Source organism: Schistocerca serialis, chromosome 2 (assembly GCF_023864345.2).
Source record: "Schistocerca serialis cubense isolate TAMUIC-IGC-003099 chromosome 2, iqSchSeri2.2, whole genome shotgun sequence".
Classification (NCBI taxonomy): domain Eukaryota; kingdom Metazoa; phylum Arthropoda; class Insecta; order Orthoptera; family Acrididae; genus Schistocerca; species Schistocerca serialis.
The window spans coordinates 882,135,648-882,157,986 of record NC_064639.1 but is presented as its reverse complement, the minus strand read 5'-3'; the positions used below and the strand labels follow the sequence as shown (position 1 = coordinate 882,157,986).

The following is a 22,339-nucleotide window of genomic DNA, read 5'->3' as shown; positions in this document are numbered from 1 at the left end:
GTTAGTCTGCCTTGCTCTGCATAATGTTACTTATAGTTCCTAGAGGCGTCTACGTGATTTCATCCCACACAGATTGACAATTTTTTGGAAATTTACATTCGTTATGTAGCCCAAAAATTATTTCAGAGGTGCTGGCTATTTTTGGGTTGTTATTACACTTAAACACTTCCAGTACATCGATAAATACATACACTCAATAATACTGTAATCCATCTTAGTTCCTTCTATTTTCCATTTCATAACTGTGTGTCATTAACATGTTACCTATTTCTGACAGTCTAACAAAACGCTTCCCCTATTAACGACCATTCCTATTCTCTGTAGTTACTGGTGATAATAAATGATGACTTTATGGTAACACAAGGAAAATACATGAGTGGTTGTGCTCAATGGAAGCAGCAATGCCCTGTACAAACACCTGCGTGCATCCACAAAAAACAATACTATGTATCTGGTGAATCGCCGATGGTGTGGAGTACTACAAATAGCTTCCCGAGGTGTAACCTTCAATCAACAACTCAGTCGTCTTGCAGACGCGTTTCCAGCACAACAACCTGGAAGACTGCGTGAAGTTATGCTACTCCACAACAATACCGGAATGCTCTCTGATAGACTGACAGAGAACACTACACAGGAAATGCGTTTCCAGCACAACCTGGAAGACTGCGTGAAGTTATGCTACTCCAGAACAATACCGGAATGCTCTCTGATAGATTGACAGAAAACACTACGGTAGCGTTCTCGCTTCTCTCGCCCGGGTTGCCGGGTTCGATTCCCGGCGGGGTCAGGGATTTTCTCTGCCTCGTGATGATTGGGTGTTGTGTGATGTCCTTAGGTTAGTTAGGTTTAAGTAGTTCTAAGTACTAGGGGACTGATGACCATAGATGTTAAGTCCCATAGTGCTCAGAGCCATTTTTTAAAACATTACACAGGAAATGGGCTGGGAAGTCATTCTGCACCCACCTTATTCACCTGACCTTGGGTTATCAGATTTTCACGTTTTCCCCTCTCTATTGAACAACCTTCAAGGAGCATCCTTTCCGTATGGAAATATGCTCCGAAGGTAGCTCAACGTGTTTTTTGCCTCAAAATCGCATTATTTGTGCAGTCGTGCAGGGTTGGCAGTCTGATATAAATAGTGAAGGAGAATATGTTGTTGATGACCAAAGTCTATGTTATGTGTATCTCCTGTGTCCTTATGGAAAAGTGACACGAATTTATACACCAACTTAACTCACTAGCCTGTCAATAACAATCTCACATTAAAACGATGCAAATGGATATCTGTGATAATGCCCCTATCTAAAATATTAGAATATCAAACTGCAGTGGCCTCTGTTGTCGATATAAGACTATGTGAGACGATTAGCATCCACGTTGGTAAGTAATACATAAAGTCCAATTTCTATCTGTGCACTACACGGCAGAGCTTTTGCATGGCTGCATTTCGTATTACTTTTAAGTCTTTGGACAGATGGTTGTCAAACTTTTTTGACACATACTCATACTATTTCATAACCCAGTAAATTATAACTGAGTGTATATGAAACAAATAAAGTGTCGCTTTTAAATTAAAATAAACTACAGTTTTTGGAAGAAATCTGGTTCAGTGGCCGTTACAAAGAATTTATTGTGAAAATATTGTCTTTCTGGCAAATCTTCGACAATATAACATACATAAGAGTTTGATTTATGAGTATGCTTGTTCTCTTTCATGACAAATAAAAGGTAAATACCATAAAAATGTAAACATATGTTTAAAAAATTAAGGAATTTTAACCAATATGAACACTATATACGAAAGGCATGCAAGAAGTCAAATACGTTAACTAAAGCAGTATATAATAGATTTCTGCCATTATTATTTCGAAGTGTATTAAATTGAAAGACACACTGAAAAAGAGTAAGATTCATGTCAGTTACCAACATTTACATATCAGTATCTAAAATGAAGGATTTCTGTGAAATGGAAAAACAGCAACAACTGAAGATTAGGCTTTGTCAGGAGACATAAAAAGAAAATATTGAGGGTCGTTTAGAATATGGGAAATATTCGGAAACAAATTAGAGAGAGGACAATTGTCAGACGTGCTGAAGTGCTAAAACACATTCTGTACAGAACACAGACGTGCCATGCTACAGGCTAGACACATAGATGCTACACAATGATTGCTATAGGATCATCTGGAAAAGGAAATATATTACAACAAAACTTTTAATCATTTGGTTATCATCTTAGGCATCTAATTTAATAAAAACATAGTTACATGTTAATACATCTTCATCATTTAAACAATTTATTGATGAGTCAAGTGTATTGAATTATTCACATGAAACCATGTGAACTTTATTTAGTAGAACAAAGTTTGGCAAGTTTCGTTGGTGGCATGGTATTTGTCTGAGAATTTACTATACATAGTCATTTCGTTTCTTAGATATATTGGTGATAAACTACAGGATTTCTTACACTGGATTCAATAAGTGCTAGTATTCTGCACAAATTGTTGAACAACTCGAAATACTTTTGGTAAATGTTAGTCAAATGTAAACCAAACTTAGGTGACAGCCATTAATTGTTACTGTAATACAAAAAAGTATGTTTTTACGAAAATAGTCAGGAGAGTAAAGTTGGCATCATACGAAGTGGACACTGTGGACTGATAACCAATGTCTAGAAGTATAGTAGTTTTGTAGTTAACCAGACAAAGTGTGTCAGAATGTCTGTTATTGACAGAACTATCATGTTTCCATTGAGATGTTTCCTGTGGCATGTATGTTATCAACTTCATTTTAAGTCGTGATTTATGCATGCTCTGTCATTAGAGGTTGCTTTTTTTAACATAGATCTTTAACAGCTTCAAGGATTTCTGGAAATGGAAGAGAATCACATAAAACCAAAACACACCAATGAAAAAGTTACTTGATATACATATAAATAACAGCATAACAGGGACAAATGAGGCGTTTCTTTCCTGTGTACCAGTGATAGCGCTATGTAGCTACAAATTCTTAAGTATAGTCGGAAAAATGATAACTATTCTGGATCACGGCAAATTCAAGGACCATCCACATACACTATATATTAAGAACTGAAATTTGCTGCTTATGAAGTCGTTTCATTCACTGAAATCTCTTTTGTTCACATTTCTGATGTTATTGCGGAAACTGCACGGGTTCTTAGAATCTGATTTATTTTAGAAGAATTTCTCATGTTCCACTTTTTAGTAAATCACTGTTTTCAATAGTAGTTCATTTCTCAGTATGTGAACATATAACTATATGCTGAACACTACACAGAATATTAACGGTTTTGGGAGTGGACTATTAGACAACATTGCTAAAGTATTGTACATTGGCATAGGCCTTGAACTGGAATGAAATCATTCAACCTCAAATAAAAGAATCTGCTTCAAGTTAGTAACTTCTATGAAGCATCATTTATTAAGTTCAGATTAGTTAAGGAAACCACACTAAGGTAACAAAAGAAATTCTTAAAAATATATGATAGCAAAAATGATGAAAAAACCAAAAAATAGTTTCTCTACAAAAGTAACAATATTTTTGAAAAAATGTGGTATAGTGGGTTTCACAGTTGCTGAAAGTTAAATAGCACTCAGTTTTAAAAAAGCAAAACTTTACAGTAAGCGTCATGCAGAGAGCTCAATTTATTTCACTAGCACTGATATTTAACTCAATTAATTAAACCTTATTCTGAAAATTAGTTAAATTCTTGTTAGTGGTCGTAGATTACTTTTTACTTTTCACCTTAGTGACCCCTTATGCTCTGAGTTTTCTCTCTTCCACTGTTCTCCCCAACCAGACGAAAATTTTTCTTTTTGTGGTGGATGCACTAATGTTCCAAAGCTCGGATATAAAATTCTGCGCTAGAGTCAAACTGTTACTACTGACTTGAATCTTCATTTTATTAAATTTATTTGAAATGTGTATCATTTTTAGTCAGTATAAGTATAGGAGAATTCGCAGCACAGTTCCTTAGAAGAGCTTTTAAAAGTCGTTGAGATAAAAGTGGATTGCAGCAAAAGCTTTAGGGGACTTGGCCTAAGTCCCAAGGCAGAGAGAGCAAGCGACCGGGTTTGCGGCACAGAATTTGCCCCGGTTATGCGTTATTTATAAAGTCACTTATCTGGAGGCCAGGCGCTAGCACTTGCTAGCACGCCTGACCTCTACCGGAGGAGCTGCGCAACTCGACGATGGACGCCATTGTAGGCTCAGCGACTCACCATCTGAAACAGGAAACAATCAGCTGCACTAACTAACACGACACTCACTGCCAGGCGCTGGGAGCCACAGCTGGTTCAAGTGGCGCGGACACGGCCACTGATACAAACACCGTGGTGCTGCCACAGTGAGCGGAAGCAATCTAGAATGCAAGCAGTTTTATTCCGAAGGCAGGATGAGTTTACTATGCCTCCAAAGCTATTTACCAACAAGGGAACCTTGTACAAAATACTGCAGAGTATATGAAAATAACAATACTGCAGAGAAGGAAACAAGAATAGTTGTAAAATCCTTTCTATGAATAGCGTGCATTTCAAAATTCATCAGTTGCTACTCAAAAAGGGAAATGCAAAATAAATCACTATGATTCATCATTTTAAAAATAAGATTAAAATCTGAAATATTTTCGTGGACAATGCTCTTACAGACTGGAATTACCTGCGTAAATAAAGAATTTTACCAGCTGTTCAAGACGGTAATACGACATTTTTCCAAGAATTCTGTACTATCTGTTAATCGATTTCCTTTAAAGAAGGTGAACTAGGACGTTGGCTTCATTACTGCCGCCAGCAATTTTGATAAATTTAACGTAAAATGATCTATGTTACATGTAACTGTTGCACTTATGGGCGAGGTAGTACCTGCGTAATTTTCAAACGGAACATGAAAGACAGATGATTATTGCATAATTAATTTCTCTAGATAAACCAGCGTCAGAAACATCAGTAAAATGGACGATGCCTATACTTCACGATTCATAGTTTCATTAATGAGTATGCTCTTGAAGTGTCACGCTTCACTTAAAAATGATACTGATTTTATGTGAGCTGAACTGTTATGATGTACTTATAACCCTTGTGGGGATATGAGGAATGAACGAGTAGCAGGTAAAATTTCGGGATGCTGAATGAGGCTCCCGATTCTTCGCCTTCGAGACCATACCAAACAGCTACCACGCAGAAGACAAAATTACAGTCTCATATTAGAACAAAGAACTGACATAAAGCGTATATTTTGTTAGTAGTTTTTAAAGTGCCCTTCCACCTGTTCCTTGTGTCATCATGTACGGAAATTCATATTCGTTGTTAATTTCTTCGTATGTCAGTAGTTAGATGAGTGGTTTTGTCACTGGCTGGAATAGAGTAGTGTCTACCAATTATTTTGTGAAGTTTGCACTCGAGAAAGGAAGGTCTAAGGGAGTTTTGAGGAGTGTTTGCTGGTGACGGAAAAGTGTGACAGCCCGTGAGTCGAGCCCTGACCCGCTGCTGTCGTGGGCACCCTCCTTAACCAGTAACCCCACTCTATCATGTATTCGAGCCGTTCTAAGATTGGCATTGCATTGAGGAGCTTGGCTTATCATAGGGGTATACACCCACTAAAAATTCACGAGTATGAAATATATCTGATCAGTGCGTATAAAGTTATGAAATCAGTGATGTGGAATGATATTAGTGCAATCTTTGAGAACTGCTAAATCTGCGACGTAAGAAGCATATTTTTTTTAGAAACGAAATCTTTGTGAGGAAAAAATTAGAACTGACTCCACCTGCTCTTTGCAAGTCCAGGCTTTATGTGTATAGCCTATAATGAGCACGCCTCCAGTAAATTTCATGCATAAAGTCTCCATTAAGTCGTACTGCACAGCTTTGTTAACCGGGGTAGGACGTCAAACAGGCCGACATGGAGCAGGAGACGCACTGCAGGACATTTTAATTTGCACTGTCTATATTTTTACAAATAAATTCATAGAACTTTGTCAGAATGACCAGGAAGGATTCAGAATTCACACTCATAGCAGTGGAAGTTCGAAAACATAACGAAGTAATTTTTTTTACATGTGAAATTTCATCTTTTTTTCACTTACTGCATTTGTTGCTATAGGTACACTTTTCTTCATAAGTAAGAGAGATTCTTCGATGAATTTTGCACAGGATACAAACCATACTTAAAGGTGTATGAAACTCTAGAATTTTCCAAATCTATTAAAAACTGTGGTGAAAATTGAGGTAATTAACTATAAAATTTATGTTTTTCCTAAACATGAAGTTTAAAATATAACAGCTCATTAGTTTTTTCATAAATTAAATAAATTCTAGAGTTTCATAAACCTATAAGTATGGTATGTATGCTGTGCAAAATTCATCGAAGAATCTCTCTAACTTATGAAGAAAAGTGTACCTATAGCAACAAATGCAGCCATTAGTAAGTGAAAAAATGATGACATTTCACTTGTGGAAAAAATTATTTTCTTATGTTTTCGAGGTGGAAATTCTGAATCCTTCCTGGTGATGCTGACAAAGTTTTATGACTTTATTTGTAAAAGTATAGACACTGGAAATTAAAATACCCTGTGATGCTTCTCCTGCTCCAAGTTGGCCCGTTTGACGTCCTACCCCCCTTAATGTAAAACCACCACAATTTGCTAGAAACTTTTATTTTGCTGCAACTTATTTTGATATTAAATTTATTGCCCGGCAGGATTTAATATTGTGATAGTGTATATCATACTTCTACAAAATGTAAATCTATTAAACATCTATTTATCTCTGGAATATGACACGACTTCATCAAAAAGATATATGAATAAATATGTGTGACATCCACTGTACAAAATTTTGAAGTCTGCCCGACAATGACTCTAATGTTGAAGCTAGTTGCACAAGAATTCAAATTTGTGACAGCCTTACAACAAACTGAAATCTAAGTCGTGTAGCATAAACCTTAGAAATGCTAAGCCAGGATCTTCCGCGAGATTCCTCGGTCCACTGGTCAGATATAATTGGAAGAAATGCCGTTGACAATCAATGTGTGGGATGTACCTGAAGGCGTGCACAGACTACCAAACGCGACTGCTCGCATAAAGCAGAAAATTCGAGTTAGAAACTCTGTTTGGCCCAAACTTTCGGTGTCGACGTCATCATTACATCAACCAGCCCTGAGAGTATGCGACGGCCGATGACAACAGACGGGGAACTTCAGTGCAGTACCTATTTAGGTATTTGTTCCCAGACGATTCAACGACCGAAGACACAGAGAACCATCGGCTCCGCTCTGAATTACTAGAACAGGATGTGAATAATAGCGTTGTGACTCTGTCCGTCTAGAAGGAAGTGAGGCTAGCAATGATGTTAAACAGGAAGAAAGCACCAAGGCCTGCTAGAATATGACAGGGCTATTTGTTTGGTAAATGCCAAAGTACAGGAAAAGCTACTATGCCGTCACTGAGGGACCTCAGACAGGTAGTAAACATGAGCCTCCTGCAGTACGGTTTCAGACGAGGAAAATACGCTGACGATGAGTTAAATCATTTAATGAATACTGTGAATACCTCACATAACATGTATTTTATAGGCATAGTGATTGATATAGCTGGAGCGTTTGATAATTTGTTGTGGCCTGCCCTGTTCAAAAGACCGAAACAGACGCATTGTGCCAGCTGTGTCTACAGCAGTGTACGAGATTATTGCAACGACAGGCAGGTGTGATTAAAATGTCCTAGGAAGGCTGACCACAGAGTTCTATGATATTGTCATAGTATCATTGCTGAACCAGCTTCAAACTATAAAAAACACTGCCGGCATCACCACCTACGCAGACGATGCAAGAAATCTGCGACAGGGCAGAAACAGGGAGAAGAACCTACCAGTTAGTTCCTAAGAAAGAACAAGAATGGAATGTGTGTGAATTCCTAAGGATCAAATTGCCGAGGTCATCGGTCCCTAGACTTACACACTACTTAAACTAACTTATGCTAAGAACAACACACACACACACACACACACACACACACACACACACACACACACACACACACACATGCTCGAGGGAGGACTGGAACCTCCGGCGGGAGGGACCACGCAGTCCGTGACATGGCGCCTCAAACCGCACGGCCACTCCGCGTGGCTTACAAGAATGGCATACTTCCTTCTGACCAAGAGCTCTACACATTGATGAGAAAAAACATTATGACCACCTGCTTAATAGCTTGTTTGTCCGTCTCAGAAACGAAATAGATCACTTTTTCTGCGTAACAGGGTTGAGGCAGTTTGTTGGTAGGTTCGTGGAGGAATGTGGCATTAGATGTCCTCGCACGTTTCATGTAATTTGTGAAAATAACGGGCCGCTGATTTGCGTACGCAGTGATGGCGCCCAATAGCGACCCAAATGGGTTACATTGGATTTACATCACGCGAATTTACTCACTGAGACATCAAAGTGAGTTGACTATAGGGCTTGTCAAACCACTGTAGCACGGTTCTGGCTCCGAGACACGAACATTTATACTGCTGGAAGATGAAATCGCCGTCGGGTAAGACAACAAGCATGAAGCAATGTATGTGGTTCGCTGCTGTCGTTGTGTCTTCGATTGCAACCACAGGTCCTAGGCAAGCGCCGTACTGCTCCCATGAGCCTGCATCCCTGGCGAGCAGCACGTTTCGAGCTTGTGGAGACGACCATCGACCTAGTACAGCAAAAACGTGATTCACTCGAAGGGCCGACACGTTTCTACTGATCCACGGTCGAATCCCGATGGTCCCGTGTCCACTGCAGTCGTAATTGACGATGCCGTTGGGTAAACATGTGAATACGTTGGGTCGGCTGCGGAGTTCTACTTTCAACAACGCACGATGAACGATGTGCTCCGAAATATTTACGTCTGCCCAAGAATTGTGCTCTTTCGGCAGAGATGCCACAGATTACCATCTATACTACTTTAGTCTTTAAAGAAGCCTCCGATCCCCATCTTCTGTCCTGTTCTCCTACCTCTTTCCCGTGATACTCACGACAGTAGCATGTGAAAATTCAACCAGCTTCGCCATTTTCGAGGTACCCATTCACAGGCTCTACGTAATAATAATCTGCCCTTTCTGAAAGTCGCTTATCGCAATGAATTTCTCCATTTGCAGCTCATATGACCGCTAGGGTGATCCCGTCTCCTTGTCTACTTCGCCTATATACTTTTGTTACCGCGTCCAGTGTCGAGTTGGACGGTAGTCGTAATGTTTTTGACTTATCAGTATAAACTACCGTCGAGACATGGTCCAAGAGCATATCCCAGCTATTTCCTAAAAATACAACAGCGCACCACAGACACTTATGAATGGGGAGCATTCGGAATCCCGGATCACATCACATGGGAATGTACCATGTGACAAGGTGTTGGAGACCAGGTCAGGAACGCATTTGTAAATGCAACAGTCTTTAATATAATAAGGAATGAGAAACTGTGGCATAACCGGAACTCGCTGACACCTAAAATATCAGACTATGAACTGCAAACCAACATGGCTTTCCGAAAACGAAGAAGAGGCCATACTCCACCCACAGTAATCTTCTGGAAGCATTGAGGAGATGAGCCTCGGGGGACGAGGAAGGATTTCCTGAGACCTCGTCTGCTGGCAGCCAACCTCTACACCTCTTCGAGCACAGAAGCCTAAACCCTGTGAATCCTGAGGTGTACCTCAGCGTGTCAGAGCTAACCATCCAGACAAATCATAAATTCAGCGTGGTTCTGATACCAAGTACAGTAGTGAAGTGTAATGCAGTGTAGTGCAGCGTTGTATAGTAGTGTAGTCCAGAATTATAAATTAAAAAATTTGTGACCTACCACTGCTGCACAGCGTAAAAGAGCAATAGTTGGTGACAATTGGATTCCAGATGAAAGATATCTGTGCACTAGGCAGGCAAATGGTACACATTTTTAGTCATTATTGTTCCTTTCTATGCAGATATTCTATGTAGAATTTTCCCTTAAATATCATAATTCTTAGTTATTACTAACACATTTGAAATTTAGTTAAGGTATTACGTGCTACATTCATGCCAGTTTAAGTACAACATTCGGTCTGTTCCCTTACACAGAAGAAAACTAAAAGCAAATACCAAATAAATAAGTAAAGAACGTCTTCATTACAGTGCAGATTCAGTGTTACTGGACGAATTTCACTGATGTCATTACATATCCTCATTCTATGCTAATTGTCCTCTTGCCGACAGGTTCCTGGTCTCGCTCACAACAGTAATTTGGGAGTTCAAAGTGAAGCACACACCCTTACGGAGAGAAAGATCCTTTTTGGAACAGGTCCCTTAGGGTGTGGCTAAGGCATTTCTTTGCGATGTTCTTTCTTCCTGGAGGGCTACTGGAGCGAGTTTTTCAGGAGAGATCAATTGAAGAATTGCGAGTAGGAACGAGGGACAAGCTGAACTGACTGGATAGCTCACTCTGCCAGAGCACTGCCCACGAGATTCAGTCTAAAATAATGACAAATTCTCGAGAACTTAAAAAAGAAAATTAAGTGCTGTCTATAGTATCAGCTGATACTTGTCTCAATGTGACTTTTAGGAGCGAATGTACATTTGAGGAGTAGTGAGCGCGCACTCACCGTTCTGAAGGTTGGAGAAGATCCCCACCTTTCCCGCGACCCGGCCGCCTACCGGCATGATAGCGATGGCGGCCTGCAACACAGAGAGCGCCCACGCCGCCATCAGCGCTGAGCGTAGAGCCGACTCCGCGACGCAGCGAGCAGCGATCAACTAGCTGCTGAGCCGAGCTGAGCTGAGCCGAGCCGAGCCGAGCTGCAACAGCAAGCGACGCGCCACGCGGCCCACGTCAGTCCTGTCGCCGTGTCACCATCCGCCCTCCGCGCCCCAGCCGCAACACCGAGCGCAGCGTAGCAGCGAGCGCCAAGCGGCGGCAACAGCAGCGGCGGCGGCAGCCAGGCAGGGAGCAGCAGAAAGCGGGAGCGCCTGGCGGTGAGGCTACACTTTCAGCAGCAGCGTCCGTCGCGTTGTCAGCCGACAGGCGAACACCAGGCCCTCTCAGCGGCAGAAAAATGTTGCCTGTTATCGTGAACTGTGTAAGAGCCGTAAAGTAATCCACGCCCTGCCTGAGGCAGCATATTTCAAGTTTAATTTACTGTTATTTGTTTCACCTTTTCCCTCTAATCTCAAGTATTTAGAAAGAGTCATATCTTTCTTATTTTATCGTCTCTTTATCCTTATCATCTAGTCTATACCCAGTCTCATCTACAGTCTCTTTTATATATTTCAATATTTGTGTAATGTCCTTATTTTCTCTCTCTATTTGTTCCATATGAAAACATCTAGATGTTTTCCTCAAAATGTAATTCGCATTTCAAATGAAAAGAAAAATAATAAATTAACAATTGCTAGAATCAGCTGAACACTTAGTATTTGGAGCAGATGAAGACAAGCATCGACGGACAGCGAAAGATATCAACAGAACACTAAGAATGGCGACGTGTACTTCTCATAAATCAAATAAATATTTCAGAAATAAGCTTCCAATTACCGTAAATTGGAAAGTTTATGGAGTGAGAGAGCATTGTTGGTATAGGGCAATGACACATGACATTCAAGTGTGAAAGCAGTACAGACACTGAGCGTTGCATGATGGGAGTTACTAGGAGAAACAGAAAAGCGGAAAGACGAAAGAGGGAAAAACTGGACTCGAAGACGTAAACATGACTTCATATCGACATGAAGTATTTTGGGACATTATTCCGGAGAGTGAACATCACATCTTTAGATGTTTGTTCTACTCCAAGAGATGGGAAAAAACAACGAGCCGATTAGAAAGAATGTGGTTAGGCAGAATCAGAAAACTCTTCGAGGCCCAATACTTAAACCAAAATTTAGATAAAAGACGTGTTAGTTCCGTTCATATGAATTGAATCATATGGATTAGTGATTACGTTAATATCTAAAGGATTAGTGTATACTTCAAGCTACAACATGTGTTCCATGCATCTGATCAAATCTGAGAATGAGGAGGTACCATAATTATTTTGAAGGGTTTGCGTACATGGGAGCTAATTCTCTGCAAGTCACACAAAGTTTCTCTTGCAACCAGTTAGCGTATTTGTAAAGCTAATATTTGCAATCTTGGGCATATTTCCTTTCACTTGCGCTACGCCATCACGAAATAGTCTATACGTAACTGGTTAGGGTCCCTAAAGCTGTATCATAGGGTCGTAGCGTAAGCACCATCATCGCCTCCAGTTGCTTCGAAAGTCAGTCCGCACGCCACTCCTTGAGGAGCTTTCCGTTCGTACGTCGTCACGAAGTCGTCGTAGAAGCTGTTTATTGCCTTAATCTTGGGTGTGGGCGGCTGCAGGCAGCTATTATTTAACAACAAGCAAAACAGAGAGCCAGCTCTACGTAGCGGGTAGGTCTACATAGAAGGGTCTGACTTGGTGCAGGCAGGATCAACTTACCGTCACATGCAGTAAACACCGATCGTGTCCCCTTCTTCGTTACTCGGTATTGAACTACTCTTGTATCTCCGTCTGACAAGTGTTGACGGACAATGCTTCGTCCTTATTATGAACCTCTTATTTTAATGTACACAGTTTAAAGTTTGGAAGTAATTCACACAATTTTGCGTAGGTGTCACCAGCATTGATTTTAGTAGAATTTTTAAGTGTATGTTGTGTTCAAATATTAGGAGTGACATCGAAGAAAACTGTCTAACTACACATAATGAATATGCTATCACAAAGTGTAGTTGTTACGTAAACAACTATTTTCTACTCGCAGGAAGTAATTAATGTGAAGAATTTGATTTCAAATGGCTCTGAGCACTATGGGACTTAACATCTGTGGTCGTCAGTCCCCTAGAACTTAGAACTACTTAAACCTAATTAACCTAAGGACATCATACACATCCATGCCCGAGGCAGGATTCGAACCTGCGACCGTAGCAGTCGCGCGGTTCCGGACTGAGCGCCTAGAATCGCTAGACCACCGCGGCCGGCAATTTGATTTCATATTGCAAAATTTTCGTAAGGCTTTCCTCACAAGATGCAGTTAGTTAAATAGCGTGTCAATAGGATACCGTCTCAGTTACACGTTTTCTTGTCAACCTACTTTGTATTTGTTCCTTTCCAGTATTTGAACAATTGTCTGTTTACAGTCTTCAGAATTTCCGTGTCCTAACTAAAGACAGCCATTCAATTGAGCAAGCTATTCTCTGAATTCGGTCAGCTCGGCATAACTTCCGAAGGTTTTTCGCCTACGACGTTTTTGAACATTCTGAAAAGGTCCTCATCGTTACGAGCGAGGTTCGAATTGTGTACTGGCTGATGAAGCCATTCCATCTAGAAAGTCTCTGGTTGCAGCAGCACTGCAGGAATAGACGTGAAAAAGCACAACACTGACGAAAAGTCATTCGATGTCTACTATTTTGCACTATTCGCCGACGTTTTCCTACTGTGACACCACATCGATCTTACTCCAGCCAATTCCTTTTTGCTCCCATTCTTGTAATACCCTCGTGATATTTGAGAAAACTGGATGTGCTATTTCGAGATAAAGGCATTAGCAGTGGAGAGGAAGTACTTACAGGCTTAATCAGAGCAACTCGATTCACAGACTGAAGGCAAAAATAAAAAATTAGAAACGGTTATATTTCACACAGACAAGACACTAGCGAACTATTCGTGTTACTTGTTTGATCAGGTGCTATGGTATTTGCCAGAATCAACTGGTTTGCCTTCAGAGCGTGTTGGCGTCAAAGTTTGCAGCAGGAAGAGACGTCTCTGCTTTAAGCGGCGCCGCTGTGTCGCAGGCAGTGGGCGGTCGAGTAGGGGGAGGGGGAGGGGGAGGGAGATCGAGGTGGTGGTGGTGGGGGGATGCTCCCCTCCCGCCCCGACAGTCATTCCAGCGGCTGGGACCGCGGCTCCACGGAAGGAAGGAAGCATTCCATCGCGGCCGCAAGGCCAGCTTCTGCAGCGGGGATAGTTCTGGCTTGTTTGTCACAACAACCATTTGTGATTTTTTTCATTACTGTAGTTACAGTATGTAAACATTACTCATTACTATAATAAGTTTGGATTACAAATAATACAGCTTACAAAAGATATGTTGCATGCAAATAAAGTTTTAGTCGAATTAAGAAGTGAAGAAACCATGTGTTTTTAAGAAGAATGACGCCATCTTTAAAGCAATGAGTTCCCCTGAAACTTTCTATTTTCTCTTCCAGTATCTCTTTTGTTCACTTTGAGCATATCGCAGGTGCAGGAAAATGAGTAGAAGACTGTCGCTCAAAATTTAAAAGCTCTAATGATCATTTCCGCAGTTATTCTTTATTTATTTTATTTTACACGTCTAGTTCCGTAGGACCAAATTGAGGAGCAAAGCTCCGTAGTCATGGAACATGTCAGTACATGAAATTACAACAGAAAAGTAATAACGAATAAAATGAAATGTGTATGAATTTTAAAAAGAAGTCAAGCTATAAGTTTATGTAAGTTCCACTAACAATATAACACAGGAATCAGTTTAATTTTTCAAGGAACTTGTAGCCAGAATGGAAGGAGTGACCCATGAGACAACTACTCAGTTTAGATTTGAAATCGCGTAGATTACTGCTAAGATTTTTGGAATCTTGTGGTAGCTTATTGAAAATGGACAGCAGAGTACTGTACGCCTTCCTGCACGAGTCAAGGAAGTGCGATCCAAATGCAGCATTGAGAGGTCAAAGTGAGAATCGGTAGGGGCCGAATATATGTTCGTGAACTTACACCACTTATTGCCCGAACCACCCGTTTCTGAGACAAAAATACCCTTTAGAATGGGAAGAGTTACCCCAGAATATAATACCAGACCCCATAATCGAATGAAAATATGCACAGTGTCGAGCTATCACTTACTTCAGATAATGTTGTAATAGTAAAAATGGTAGCCAAGAAACTGAACACGGGCGATCCACGACAGTTTACTCGTATGTGTCTCTAAACCAAGAATTTGAACTGTTCAGTCTCACTAATCATATGTCCATTCTGCGTAATTATAGCAGGTTTTATTGACTTTCGTGTTACAAACTGTAAGAACTGAGTGTTATTTTGATCTAGCGTTAGTTTATTTTCTACAAGCCAAGAACTTGTGTCTTGAACTGCGCTACTTGAAACAGTGCCAACGTTGCACATATCAACCTTTATTATCAAGCTTATGTCATAAGCAAACAGAAACCACAATTGAATTAGAAGGTACATCATTTATATAAATAAGGAACAGGAATGGATCCAGCACTGATCCCTGGGATATCCCCCCCCCCCCTCCCCCATTTAACCATGCCCCACTCGGACCTTACATCATGAACATTCTCAATACTGTGGAGAATCACCTTTTGTTGTCAGTTCTTAAAGTAAGAGGTGAACCAGTTGTGAGCTACTTCCGGCATTGCTCAATGGTCCCACGCCTAGAGCAATATTTTTTGATAAACAATTTTAGTGCCATACGCGTTTCGCCTTTATTTTCTGCAAGGCATCATCAGTGGCAGATCTAGATTATATATGGCTTTAAAACAAGCGTTCAGTGCATAGTGTTGTGGAATGGGGAAAAAACAGCAAATTGGCGTTCATAAGAAGAAGAACAACACCAAAAATGCAACAGGAGCGTAATATGTAGGAAATTGTCGACGCAACCTGCCACTGATGATGCCTTGCAGAAAATAAAGGCGAAACGCGTATGGCACTAAAATTGTGTTTTATTCAGTTGCTGTCAGACGGTCCATAAGTAAAAATTATTAATATACCGTAATATTACACGCAACTGAGGAAGACAGGACTATAAAAGTTGAAGACTATCAAACTCCTTAGTTAAATCAAAAAAAGATGCCTAGCGTTCGAAACTTTTGTTTAATCTTCCCAATACATTCACAGAGGAAAGAGAATAGCATTTTCAGTTGTTAAACCACTTCTAAAACCAAACTGTACATCTGACAGCAAACGAATTGATCAACTATCCTTAGATACATAAGAATATCACGTAGAAGAAAATGGGAACTATATCAAAATGTTAGAAGTAGTCAGCATTTAGCTACAGTAGCCGGTTACAAACAATACTGCAAAGAGCCTAAAATGTTATTAGGAGCGCAAATGACATGTGGTACCCATATGAAACCGCTAATTCACAGAATAAAACTAAAACCATATGGTCAGTCGTGAAGGAAATGTCCAGTCAGGACCACAAGGTCGAGGATATAAAGTCCGTACATAGTAAAAATGTTTCTGATTTTCCATTCGTGTTATTCCCTCCTGGCTTTTGTAGATTGGTATATTACCCATCTTTTCTTACAGCTAACCCTACTTTTCTAAGAATTTCGAACAACTTGGACCATATTACACTGTCGAACGCTTTTTCGACGTTCACAAATCCTAGGAATGTGACTTAATTTTTCTTCAGTCTTTCTTCGATTATCAACCGCAACGTCAAGAACTGCCTCTCTGGTGCTCTGAAGCTAGACTGTTCGTCATCTAAGACCTCCTCAACTTTCTTTTCCATTCTTCTGTACACCGTTTTTGTCAGTAACTTGGGATTATGTGATGTTAAGCTAATTTTGCGATCTTCCTCGCACTAGTCAGCTACTGCAGTGTTCGGAACTGTGGGGATGATGTTTTTTTCCGAAAGTCAGATGGTGTATCGCCGGACTCATATAATCTACATACCAATGTGAACAGTCGTTTTGTTGCCACTGTCTCCAATGATTTTAGAAATGCTGATGGAATGTTATCTAGATTATATATGGCCAGATTCGTATATTCTGCATGCCAACGTGACCAGTGATTTTGTTGTCATTTCCCTCAATGATTTTAGAAAATCTGATGGAGTGTTATCCATCCCTCCTTCATTATTTGATCCTAGGTATTCAAAAACTCATTTAAATTCTGATTCTAATACTAAAGCCACTATTTCATCTCTATCGACTCCTCATAGAGGCCTTCGGTGTATTCTTTCCTAGCCGGCCGTAGTGGCCGTGCGGTTCTAGGCGCTACAGTCTGGAGCCCAGCGACCGCTACGGTCGCAGGTTTGAATCCTGCCACGGGCATGGATGTATGTGATGTGCTTAGGTTAGGTTTAATTAGTTCTAAGTTCTAGGCGACTGATGACCTCAGACGTTCATTCGCATAGTGCTCAGAGACATTTGAACCATTTTTGAACTCTTTCCACCTATCCGCTCTCTCCTCTGCATTATCTAGATGATACATTCCCTTTACACACTTGTCTATGAGAGCTAATTATTGCCGGCGCAGGATTCCCCACTTCACTTGAAACCATCACGACCTCTAACTACATCATTCGTCGCATGTATTTCAATGGCTTCTCTGAACACCGAAACCGCCAGTGGTGATACAGATGTTAAAAATCTGGAGCTTCTCGTAGTATGCAGCGTTGTCTGCCTGTATACAGTGCCCGGCAACAGCGAATTTACGAGGCTGTAGCAGACGGGTCTAGCTTCCATGTTCCGCGGGACGTTCTTGTTCTGTTTGTAAAACACATCCGACGTACTGTATTCATGACTGCCTTCCATAGAGTCAGGTCATCCTGCCCAGAGCTTACGAGCTGACCATGACTTTATGTTTCGAGATGATACAACTTGTTTTAGATTGATTCCCTACAAAAAGTAGGAAGGCCATAGGCTAGAACGTTGTCTCATTAGATTCTTTAGGTAGGACATTCACCTTCAGTCTGATTTATAAAGATCTGCGTATCTTCCGTAGTGGATAGCCAAAGTCTTCAATATCTTTTCTGAAGTGATTGATTTCTTCCTGTAGATCGTCCTTTTCAGCAGTCATTTGTACCTTGTGGACAGACATACTGAGGACACCTTTGTTCTGCACAAGATGATTATGGATATCTGTTCGCAGGAACAGAACAGTGTCTGTCGGCTTGGAAAAAGTGTCCATTTGGCGGTGAAACTTTCGTCCTTTTTAAATCCTGATGGCAAATTAGATGTTCTCACGAATGGAACGCAGGTTGTCTTACAACTGATGACGTTACTCTTCGCCTTGAGGGGACGTTACAAACGTATCATTCACAAATTCTCAAGATATGACAGGCTCAAAACTTGCAGAGCCCAACGCTTGGTCCTCAAACTCACCCATGACGTAGTTGGCCAACAAGGCTGACCCCGGTCTTTCAATGGCAACCGTGCTAATTTTTTCATACACTGATCAGTCAGAACATTATGGCCATCTACCTAATAGCCATATGTGCACCTTGCGAACATAAAAGCGGCGACGCGTTGTGGCATGGGAGCAATGAGGTCTTGGTAGGTGGCTGGATGTAGTTGGCACCACATCTGCTCACGTAAGTTACCTGATTCCCATAAACTCCACGGAGGCAGGCAACGCGCTCTGATGCCGCGTTCAGTGACATCCCAGGTGTCTTCTATCGGTTTCATATCTGGTGAGTTGGGGTGCCTGCGCATCAATTGAAGCTTGCCAATGTGTTTCTCGAACAGCTGCATGACATACCTGGCCATGTGGTACGGTGCATTATCTTGCTGAAAAATGCCGCTGCCATCAGAAAACATGATCGCCATGAAGGGGTGTACGTGGCCTGCAAACAGTGTACAATAATCCTTCGCCGTCATGGTGCCTTGCACCAGCTCCACTGGACCCACGAATGTTCCTCAGAGCATAATGGAGCCGCCGCCAACTTGTCTCCGTCCCGTACTACAAGTGTCAAGTAGCTGTTCCACTGGAAGACGACGGATTTGCACCCTCTTATTGGCATGATGAAGAAGGTATCAGGATTCATCAGACCATGCAACGCTCTGCCACTGTGCCAACATCCAGTGCTGATGGTCACGTGTCCATTTCACTCGTAGTTGCCGATATTGTAATGCTGACATTGGCACATGCATAGGTATAGAGGCCGATTTTGTTCAGGGCACTGTGTGTTCAGACACACTTTTATTCTGCTCTGAAATAAAGTCTGACGCTAGTTCCGTCACAGTTCGCTGCATGCCCTGTTTTACCAGTCTGCCCAGCCTACGACGTCTGACATGTGTAAAGAGGGTGGCCGCTCAGCCCCGCGAGGCCTAGACGAGGTTTCACCTTCGGTCCGCCACGTGCCGAAGACACTTCCCATAGCACCCGACATATCTTGAAGTTTCCGAAATACTCGTGCCGAGCCTCCAGGCCATCATGATCTACCTTCGGTCAAACTCAGATAGATCGCGCGCCTTCCTCATTCTACAGATTCTCAACACGCTCACTGATACCACAAGGATAGTGTGTGTGTCTGACTAGGAGCCATTCATCGCCACGTGGAGCTGCTGTCGCCTGAGTGGTTTTATATCGATAGTAGGTCGGTAGTCATAATGTTCTGGCTGATCAGTGATTAGTTCCTTGTTATATACGAATTATTTCCAGAGAGCACGTGCTGAAACAAGGTTATAATTTAGGATGATATCCTCACTCTGCAGCGGAGTGTGCGCTGATTGAAACTTCCTGGCAGTTTAAAACTGTGTGCCGGACAGGAAGTTGGTCGAAAGGAAGGGCCGGCCATGGTGGCCAAGCGGTTCTAGGCGCTTCAGTCTGGAACCGCGCGACCGCTACGGTCGCAGGTTCGAATCCTGCCTCGGGCATGGATGTGTGTGACGTCCTTAGTTTAGTTAGGTTTAAGGGGACTGATGACCTCAGATTTTCAGTCCCTTAGTGCTCAGAGCCATTTGAACCATTTTTCGAAAGGAAGGAGACGAGGTAGTGGCGGAAGAAAAGCTGTGAGGAGGGTCGGTAGTTGTGTTTAGGTAGCTCAGTCGGTAGAGCACTTGCCCGCGAAAAGCAAAAGTCCCTAATTCGAGTCTCAGTCCGGCACAGAGTTTTATCTATTCGGGAGTTTCCAGGTTGTAATCTGTTTATCCCATTCTTTCTTTCCCAACTGAAAATAAGGACTCAACGATTGAAATTTTGGTTAATAATGACACAACATGAAAACTAACCGGCTTCACGCTATTCGTGTATATTCCGTAGCTGCAGCTAAAATCAGGGAAGTAAGCCTCATACAGTGGCGTACTAGTAGCCACTCTTCCCTCTCTCCATCCGTGAACGGAATTCAAAAAATCTTAATGCTGCGGGGAATGTACCCTCTGTCACGGACGTCACAGTGATCTACAGAGTGTATACGCCGATAGAAGCTCGCAGACGGAGTGATACTGATACCGGTCAATAGGAAACTCAGGAAATCGTGGCTCATTTACCGCGTTTTCTCTGGAGCAGAACTAACTGTCATGGAAGTCCTAGAAATTTATGATCGTTAAGTGTTCTATGAATGCCCGACAATAAGAATGAAAAGTCATCTCTGATACCAGTAAGCAAAACGCGTATAGTAAAGTGGCACATTTAGGGGTAACAAGATTAATGGGATGTCGTTTCCAGTGACAGAAACGAGCCACAAGTAATATAAGAAAGGAAGAAACTGGAGGAACTACGTGCAGAAGAAATTTTATGAAAACGTGGGAGTCTAGAAGTATGGTAGACATTAGTAGAAATCATGCAGAGAAAAAGCATTATCATCGCATTACCAAAGAGAGCACCAGCTGATACATATGAAAACTATCAGACGATTACTCCGAGAACCAAAGCACATATAAGAGTAATATACAAAATAATAAAATGGAAATGAAACTTTATAGCACGATCGGTTTAGTTCTGATAGGGTAAAGTGCGCCAGAGAAGAATTGCTGCATTCAGCATGATCTTTTAATTTATTACTTCAATTTGCAAAACAGTCTGCAGACAGTATTCACATACACCAGTGAATGTACTTCCAAAAATATATCGTTGTACGATAGATAGTTCAGGAGCTATGTCGTCATAAACATTGAACGCAGCATGATGTATGACATTTTCATTTATTACTTCTTTATTACTAACACTATTCGCAATACATTTCGCAGACGGTATCCAAATATACCACAGGATGTACCTGCAAAATCACATCATTAAACGACACACTGTTCAGGAGATACGACGTCATCAACAATGAACTACGTGAAGAGGAAACAGCAGGGCGAAATTCGCGAGAGATACAGGTAGAATAGGTAACAAATATTTGTGAAATACGTTAAGTGTATGGCAAATGTATGTGCTATGTGCGTAGGTGGGCAAAGCCAAGGGTAAAAGTTCCTACTAAGACCCTGGCTCGACTTCAGCCCAGCTTGGTACACATATTTCATACTATTTGGAAGGAAAGTAAGATAAAGTGACCTCCTACTGAGGTGTGGTTGATAATGTGCAGAGAAGCGGGAATGACGAGATGGACAGAGAGAGAAGGGAAAGAAGGAGATGTGCATGTGTTGGGGAGGGAGAAATGTACAGAAAGTGAGGAGATGGACAGAGAGAGAGGAGATGAGAGATGCTGACAAATGAAGGGGCAAGAGGTAATGGACTGAGGAAGAGAAGGAGATGTTGAGGAAGAGAAAGAGGGGGAGGACGAGATGGACAGATGGGGAAGAAGCAGAGGAACATAGGGGGAGGAGCAGATTGACAGAGGAAAGAAGGAGTAAGCATGGACAGAGGGAGGAGATATTAGATGGAAAGCGAGAGGGGGGAAGAGGAGATGGTCAAAGAGGGGGGAGGTTGAGATGGCCTCAGAGGTGTGAGGAGAGAGTGGGGAGGAAGAGATGAGGAGATGGATTTAGTGGGTGGAGTGGGAGGTGGACAGAGAGGAAGAAGCAGATGGAAAGATAGAGGCGGGGAAATAGATTGAAAGAGAAACAGGCAGGAGGAGACAGACAGACGGTAGGGGTGGAGGGGATGGACAGAGAGAGGTATGAGGCAATGGACAGTAGGGAGAGGAGGATATTGGCAGGAGGAAGTAGGAGATGGATTTTAGAAGACCTGAGTAAATACATACCTGGGCAATACCAGGTACTCAGCTACAAAATAAATAAAGAGAGATAGAGGAAGGCTAGTAGAAAGGGGAAAGATAACAAATTTGAGAACTATGTAGTAGTACAAGTATGTTGGATTGTGGGCAGGAGGGGGGGGGGGGGGGGGGGGCGAAGTGAAGGAGAGAAGAAAACTGGAAGCATTTGTAATGTGGTGCTATGGAAAAGACCGATCAAAATTAAGTAGGCAGATAAACTACGAAATAATGCAGTACTGGAAAGGGAGGGTTGCCAAAGGAATCTGGTTAGAAGTGGATGGAATGAGTTAGTGGCACATCTGCTCCTGTATCCATAAATGACTTTGGAAGTAGTGATACGTCTGCACAATATATTTCCAAGGATGCTGAGTTTGGTAGCTACATAGTAATGAAAAGATGAGCACAAGAAAGGGACAGGATA

At 41.7% G+C, this 22,339-nt stretch overlaps 1 protein-coding gene across 1 annotated transcript in view; it reads right to left on the bottom strand.

Annotated features, from left to right (window-relative positions):
* The window catches only part of LOC126456134 (uncharacterized), a 197,008-nt gene that overhangs the window by 17,443 nt on the left and 157,226 nt on the right, over positions 1 to 22,339 (bottom strand). The window contains exon 2 of the mRNA XM_050091888.1: positions 10,623 to 10,815. Within this exon, the coding sequence (XP_049947845.1) occupies positions 10,623 to 10,725 (103 nt within the window). The 5' untranslated portion in view covers positions 10,726 to 10,815. The remainder of the gene's footprint in view (positions 1 to 10,622; positions 10,816 to 22,339) is intronic.